Source organism: Astatotilapia calliptera, chromosome 3, assembly GCF_964374335.1.
Source record: "Astatotilapia calliptera chromosome 3, fAstCal68.1, whole genome shotgun sequence".
In the NCBI taxonomy this organism is placed as follows: Eukaryota; Metazoa; Chordata; class Actinopteri; order Cichliformes; family Cichlidae; genus Astatotilapia; species Astatotilapia calliptera.
The window spans coordinates 56,010,705-56,018,542 of NC_137424.1; the positions used below are offsets into that span (position 1 = coordinate 56,010,705).

A 7,838-nucleotide genomic window follows, 5' to 3' on the forward strand; every position below is an offset into this window, starting at 1 on the left:
TATAGGGAGACATACACCACAATAATGTATTATACGTGTTAGATGCCCAATAACACAGCTTTATTGCTGGAGGGAAACGGCGAAACAAACTGATAAGAAACTACACTGGGAAGCAATACACTAGCACACAGAGAAACACACGGCCATGAATGAGGGAGAATGTGACACTGAACAGAGGGAGAGACAGACATAAATACACAGAGATTTAACGAGGGAGGTGGGAGCACATGGGGAACACAGCTGACACAGATAATCATAACGAGACAGGGCAGGAGCAACACAACATGACACATACTGACGGGAGACTGTCAAAGTAAAACAGGAAGTACACAGAGGCGCAGACAGGAGGAGAGAGGGAGCACGGGGAGAGCACAGACATAACGGGCTGGGGAAAACGTGGAATAAAACACGAGGAGAAACGAGGGCTCACAGATACACAGAGGGGCACACAGGGGGTAAAAGTCACAAAGGGAAGTCAAATAAGGAACAAAATTCAAAAATACATGAAACTAAGAATGCTGGGCCAACATGGCCCAGGATCATGACACCTCCAGCTGATCTATCCCCATAAAGAAGCGAGCGAGCCCTTGGACGTTTACCGGCCCAAATAAATGATGAAATAGTGTCATTTATAGTTCTGAAATAATTAGACAGACAAATGGGCAAACTTTGAAATACATATAGATATCTAGGTAATGCATTCATTTTAACATGCATTAACGTCTAAGGTGCACCATCAACACTAAACACAAACATGAAAGCAATGTTATGTGATTTGATTATTTTCATTTTATGTGCACATCAAAATGTGTGTAAATGTGTTGCTAGGCAACCAGGAGTGCCACAGTTGTTTTACATTGATTTCTACACGGTGAAAATATCTCCTGTGGTAATTCTAGATTGAAATGGTCATAGTTTATTTTTCCCACACATCCCCAAATTCTCTATATGGTGATAGGAGAAGCTGTGTTACTGTTGTGGATTTTTATGACGTATATATCATACACTGGACATATATTCACATGTACACTATGCAATCATATATATACACAGATTCTCTCTCTCTCTCTCTCTCTCTCTCTCTCTCTCTCTCTCTCTATATATATATATATATATATATATATATATATATATATATATATATATATATAACACCCAGCACGCCCCTGCGGGCGGTTTATCCTTCAAGCTCGGGTCCTCTACCAGAGGCCTGGGAGCTTGAGGGTCCTGCGCAGTATCTTTGCTGTTCCCAGGACTGCGCTCTTCTGGACAGAGATCTCCGATGTTGTTCCCGGGATCTGCTGGAGCCACTCGCCTAGCTTGGGAGTCACCGCACCTAGTGCTCCGATTACCACGGGGACCACCGTTACCTTCACCCTCCACATCCTCTCGAGCTCTTCTCTGAGCCCTTGGTATTTCTCCAGCTTCTCGTGTTCCTTCTTCCTGATATTGCTGTCATTCGGAACCGCTACATCGATCACTACGGCCGTCTTCTTCTGTTTGTCTACCACCACTATGTCCGGTTGGTTAGCCACCACCATTTTGTCCGTCTGTAGTCAACTGAAAGATTTTCTAGATGATAATGGCATCCAAATTTATTTGCCCCTGAAGCAGAAGGGTGGCATCTCCATAAAACCTCTCACAACATGCCTAGATGACATTAAAGCTTGGTTGGCTCTAAACTTTTTAAATTTTAATGAAAAGAAAACAGAGTTGTTGGTGTTTGGACCCAGTGGTCCCTGCGAGTCCTCCTCTGTAGATTTGGGACCCCTGGAAGTTTATCTTAAACCTGTTGTTACTGATCGTGGTTTTAAGTTGGATGGTGATTTTAAATTGGACAACCAAATCAGAGCAGTGGTGAAGTCCAGTTTTTATCATTTAAGGCGACTGGCAAGAGTAAAATCTTTTCTTTCAAGGCAGCACCTTGAAACAGTGATCCATGCTTTTATTTCTTCGCGCCTGGACTACTGTAACGCACTTTACGTGGGGGTCAGTCAGTCATTGCTCTCAAGTCTGCAGCTGGTTCAAAACGCTGCTTCATGACTCCTAACAGGAACTTTTAAAATAGAGCATATAACCCCTGTCCCAGCCTCACTGCACTGGCTCCCTGTGTCTTTTAGAGTTAATTTTAAAATTCTTATGTTCACAGTCTTGCCCCGCCTTACCTCTCTGAGCTTCTTCATCTCCACACACCCTGTCGGTCTCCCAGGTCAGCTGCCCCTGGAGGTACTGAGATCCAGGAGGAAGCTCAGAGGGGAGCGGGCCTTCTTTATCGTGGCTCCAAAATGATGGAATAATTTGCCCTTGCACGTTAGAGAGGCCCCTTCACTGTCCAATTTTAAATTGCGTCTGAAAACCCACTTTTATTCTTTGGCCTTTAACCTCAGTGAGACTTAATTTTCCCTTGAAATTAAATTATCGTACTTTCCGGACTACAAAGCGCACCTGAATATTAGCCGCACAAGCTAAAATCAGGGGAAAATCCTGTTTTGTACCTACATCAGCCGCACCTGACTAAAAGCCGCAGGTGCTTTAATGTTTACTTACCATATGTAAGAGAATATGCACAAAGGGGATTGTCAGGAAAGAGATGGCTGTTTGGGAACACATCCCTTGTATTAATATTTTGAAAAACAAGTTACTGGTACATATTTGCATAACTTTTTACATATATGTACAAGTACCGGTAATTACAAGAACGAAACATGTACTCTGCTTTATAAACGAGTAACAAATGTAGTTGACAAGACTTCACTCCTGCTGATCTGCCAGATCATTCTGTTCAAAGTATCTGGCAACAAGACAGATGAGCAGGTTGAGGGCGGGCAGTTTATCATCTTCCTGGCTGTCCAGCGTGCTGCGGAGCTGGGCGCATCTCCATGCAAGCTGTCTGATGGATGAGTGAGCTTGACGCTACATGACGATTCGCGGCTCCGGGACTGACTCGTTGATGGATTTGTGAGGCAGGACGTTGGCACCGTTCAGGTAAAGCTCATCATTGACGATCACGTCCTCCCCCAGCACCGTCACATTCTCCATACGCACCCACTGGCCGACTGACGAGCTCCACCCCACGATGCAGCTCTCCAGCCACGAGTGCGATCGAACCCTTGACCCTTTCAGCACCGTGCACCTCTTTATCCTCACGCCATCCTCCACAACAACGCCGGCGCCGATGGTGACATTCGGGCCGATGGTGCAGTTCTCCCCGATCTGTGCTGTGGGATCAACCAAGACGTTGCCGAGGAAACCGGGGCCTGTGCGTAATCTCTCAGGTGCGTGTTGTCGTACTGACTGGAGGTACATACACATCCCTGTCAGGAAGTCTTTAGGCTGGCCGATGTCCATCCAGAAACCTTGCAGCTCCATGGCATACAGCTGTCCCTCCCCTGCCATGACAGGAAATATTTCTTTTTCAATGGATGTTGGTCTCAGCTGGATCCTGCTGAGCATGCTCGGATTGAAGATGTACATGCCGGCATTAATTTTGTTGGAGACAAAGACCTGTGGTTTCTCCACAAAGTGATGGATCCTCCCGCTGTCCGCCTCATACACCACCACACCGTACTTAGAGGGCTCTTCCACCCGTGTTACCACAATGGTTCCCTCCTTGCCGTGGTTGCGGTGGAACTGCAGCAGATCTTTGAACGGAAAATCACAGATGACGTCGTGAGTTGAAAACGAAGAACGGCTCACTGTCATCATTCAGAAAACAAAAAAAAAAAAAACATATACAGAATGTACTACAAGGACAGAAGCTATGACTTGTCTGAAGACCTGACAGGAAACACTGCTTTACTCCCTGCACAATTAAATCATCCACCTCTGTATGCACAACCCAGATGTGACTGCTGCAGTAAATCTTGGGCATCTCTGTTTAGTCTCCTTGGTTTCTGTCCCATCTTGGATTCAGTCTGAATCTCCCGCCTCTGCTCCGATGGCTCCGGCCAACTCCTCTTCATGGCAACGCAGACAATCACGGATGAGTTCAGCAATGGCTCTCTGTGTTCTCCTCTCCAACTTCTCCAGTTTCTTTGCCACATCGCGCTTTAGATCCCAGTCTGGTTTTCTTGGGGCAAGATTGGCTAAATCCACTTCCTCAATGATGGGCTCTGGATTATAATTTACTTTATCTTCCACTGATGCTGGATTGGCCTTAGGCACCGGTATTTCCTTTAGCTCTTCATCCTCTGGAGCGTAATTCCTCAATGTCAGTTCTCTGTGTTCCTCTTGAGTGGCCTCTTCTAATGTGGCTTTTTTGCTCTCTGGCTCACAATCGTCCTGCTCTCGCCCATGAAGCTGTTTCTCTCTTAGCGCCTTTAGCCTCTCCTTCCTCTTTAGAGCCTGCTCCTGCCGAGTCTTGCCGCGTCCACTCATTTTAACAAGTTCTTTTCTTCGTAGTATCGAGACTAAGAGAAAATGTGGTCCGATCAGCTCAAAACCTCGCTTATATTTCCGCAGAGCGCGGGCGGATTAGTCACGCACCAATCGCAGAGAGGCTTGCGGCAGCGCGCAAATTCAATGCACTTTTCTCCAATGAGCAGCACACACCGAGGCGGGGCGATGCTACACGTGGAGCCCGTCACCAATCACGAGCCGGAGCGGCACCGCGTCACAGCCAGTCACACACTTTAAGAGCAGCGACTCTCCTCTGTTCGCTACATTTTCTGCTCTTGTCACAGGGGGGAAGTGAGGAAGAATGGCACGAACCAAGCAGACTGCTCGCAAGTCTACTGGCGGTAAAGCCCCCAGGAAGCAGCTGGCCACCAAGGCCGTCCGTAAGAGCGCCCCGGCCACCGGAGGCGTCAAGAAGCCCCACCGTTATAGGCCCGGTACCGTGGCTCTGCGAGAGATCCGCCGTTACCAGAAATCCACCGAGCTGCTGATCCGCAAGCTGCCCTTCCAGCGCCTGGTGCGCGAGATCGCTCAGGACTTCAAGACCGACCTGCGCTTCCAGAGACATCCAGCTGGCTCGCCGCATCCGCGGAGAGAGAGCTTAAGCTGCACGCTCTCCTACCAACAACGGCTCTTTTCAGAGCCACCTCACTCACTCACACCAAGAGCTCGCTCCTTTATTTTTATTCTTAGTATAGTTTTTTAAATCTTATGCTCACACTTCAATCTTCATGCTGTTTCTATTCCTGAAATTACAGTTGGCATCAACATGGAATTCACTGACTTCAGTTACGAAATTTATATTTAAGTATTTTTCAAAGAAACCTGTTAGTCACTTGAACTCAAGTTCACTCATAAAATGTGTCCTTCATAATAACGTTACAGGCTATGCTAGGCTTTGCCCCACATCAGTCTGAAATTGTATGTAACCATAAATAACGTGTTTTGGAAACTAACTGCACAACAGGCAGCACTATTAGTTCTCTCAGTCTCCCACAGTAGCATTTCCAATTTTGATTGAAACTGTCAGAGAAAATGGCATCCTCGAGCAGGCCAGGATATTAGTTTACAGAGGCTGTTAAAAGTATGTGTCTAACGTTAAAATGTTGGTGCCACAATAATTTCATCCTAATGGTACTGACATATTCATAGGGTTCATTTTTGAGACAAAATATCATGAGGTAGTCATGATTTTGCAAATATTCCACCTTGGAGTGCACTTTGCACAAATTGTTTTAATAATGGTGTAGTGGTGGAGTAATGGTGATACAAGAATCACAGGTGAAGTTGGATGATGACTTGGTGGTTCATGACTGTATTTGAAGCACATGTGTGACTGCATGTATGTGGAATGGCTCACTGTTATTCATCAGGTGACAGAGGCAGCTCTGCCATGTTGTAGCTCGGACAGAGGTGAAGAGGCGAGGTCACAGGTGACTGACTGATGATTTGGTGCTATAGATTAACTAGTATTTATTATCATGACAATTGTTAGGCTGCTGATGTAAATTGTTTCATTAGTGTATATTTGACAAAGAATCTGAATTGACATGTCTCACTTTTTATATGGCACGAATCCATGTGTTATTTTATCAGGTGGCAATATGTCCTAGTGCAGTCAGAGGGGAAGAGCCAGGCCCAAAGGTGAGGCACATCAAGCACACAATAATTTTAATCTGAGGATAAAACGCATGTACTGAGGCTGAAAGAAGCTTCAGTGCTCTCACAAGACTAAAAAGATGGCTAAGGTCAACAATGACTCAAATGAGATTAAACAATCCTGATGTATGCCATGTCCACCAGGAGAGACTGGACAGTATAGATGTAAAACAAATATGCCAGCAGTTTATCTCAGTTAACAAGAGGAGCAGGCGTGTGTTTGGCTCCTTCACATGCACATTGAGTTGTTGTGTGGGACACCAGTAGTCCATGTCTTTTGCTGTAACAGTAGTTCATGTTGAGAATAAAACATCCCAGCTCACTGATTTGATCGGGGCAATATTGTGCCTAAAATGTTGCATCGTTTTGCCGGTAATCGTAGCTAAGGGGTTTTATGGACAAAAACCACCAGGTTATTCAGTGTTCCCTTAGTGCTAATGTGTTAGAGATGTTGGTGCACTATAACTGAACTAATGTTGTTAAGTCCTTAAAGTCATATTCTTTTATTGTCATGACTGTATTTGAAGCTATTTTTATTTTTATATGATACCTGATTGATATGGAATATGGCTGAAGTAAACTAAAGCCTAAAATACTTAGTCAGTCATTTGTTTAATAGTAATTTAACATTATATAATTCACATATAAAACTATGAACTGTAATTTTAAATGATTTAAAAGCATGAAGAATAGCATATGTAGGCAAGTATATTTCTCCTTTTTTTTTTTCTCAAGAAGCGACAAAAAGGAAAAAAGGAACAGGGCAGAGTTCAGTGGTTGAATCATCCGTCCCCACCAATGCCAAAACCAAATCTACGCCCTTGCTATGTGTTGTAACCAATGACTATGATGTAACTGTACAAAGTGTGTCAGTCTTGTCAGCCCACTAGCCCAGACACCGACCAAACCCCTACCCCAGGTTTAGCTGGTTTCAGCTTCATGTTTGTTTTCTTTTTTGTCCCTGTCAAGTTTGTGCATCTTAGTCTCTGTCTCAGTGTTTGTTTCCTGTTTTATTTCTGTCTTATTTTGGCCCTTTGTGCATTTAAACCCTTAGTTGGGAATAAATGTGGATTTTCTGCTTCAGAAGATAAAGGTCAGTTTTGCGATTTATGAAGTTTGCCCTTTAATCTGGATTTTGGCTCAGCTTCCAGCTACACTGTGACATAACTATGGCAATGATGAGATACAGATCTCCAGTGAAGGTGTCACCATGATGAGCAAAGCAAGGCTTCATGAAAGATTTGAAGTGTTTGTGCTTGTATTGACGATTCAAAACAATCTGAAACCATCTCCACAGTGGCACCTGCTGGACAATTTGGCTATTGTCATCTCTTGATCATATTCTCTGAAATGGTGACACAGACAAGTTCTGCACAACTCCAAACAAAACCACTTATCATACCAGACCATCCATAACTCTGATCATCACATTTTGGAGAAATCCTCAAAGAAACAAGGCACCTTGCCTTTTATTGGATAGTAATAGTGAAAATGAAGAGTAAAGTGCAGAGGAAGAGGGAGACGGGGAAGACATGCAGCAAAGGGCCGCAGGTTGGACTCGAACTCAATCCGCTGTTTTCCACTGAGCTAAACTGGCCCCCGTGTTTGGTTGACTTTTAGGTTTTCTAGCACTTCTAGTTTTACTAAACTGAAAAGTAACTGAAAACGGCTAAATCACCAAAACACACACTTCACAGAGGAGGAGCAAGCAGCCACCAGACAAAGCTCACCAAGGTGGGAGAGTTGACAGGACACACCCACACAAGGTCATTAAAAATTCCCCT

General features: G+C 44.6%; 2 protein-coding genes across 2 annotated transcripts; one reads left to right on the forward strand and one right to left on the reverse strand.

Annotated features, from left to right (window-relative positions):
* Nucleotides 1-2,593: 2,593 nt before the first annotated feature.
* On the reverse strand, nucleotides 2,594-4,434 carry LOC113018216 (mannose-1-phosphate guanylyltransferase catalytic subunit beta-like). Its single transcript, XM_080298589.1, has 2 exons — nucleotides 3,824-4,434; nucleotides 2,594-3,641 (listed from the first exon to the last, which is right to left on the reverse strand). The coding sequence occupies exons 1-2, from the start codon at nucleotides 4,041-4,043 to the stop codon at nucleotides 2,914-2,916; spliced, it is 948 nt and encodes a 315-aa protein (XP_080154715.1). The 5' UTR covers nucleotides 4,044-4,434; the 3' UTR covers nucleotides 2,594-2,913.
* A 262-nt stretch (nucleotides 4,435-4,696) lies between these two features.
* LOC113018251 (uncharacterized) lies at nucleotides 4,697-5,101 on the forward strand. Its single transcript, XM_026161312.2, has one exon. The coding sequence runs from the start codon at nucleotides 4,700-4,702 to the stop codon at nucleotides 5,099-5,101; it is 402 nt and encodes a 133-aa protein (XP_026017097.2). The 5' UTR covers nucleotides 4,697-4,699.
* The last annotated feature ends 2,737 nt before the right edge of the window (nucleotides 5,102-7,838 follow it).

Bases quoted from the DNA above. Each gene is read 5' to 3' on its own strand.
- LOC113018216 (XM_080298589.1), bottom strand. From the start codon at position 4,043: ATGTGGCAAAGAAACTGGAGAAGTTGGAGAGGAGAACACAGAGAGCCA. The intron at 3,642-3,823 runs GTGGATGATTTA...TTCCGTTCAAAG, and splicing joins TCTGGGTTGTGCATACAGAG to ATCTGCTGCAGTTCCACCGC.
- LOC113018251 (XM_026161312.2), top strand. From the start codon at position 4,700: ATGGCACGAACCAAGCAGACTGCTCGCAAGTCTACTGGCGGTAAAGCC.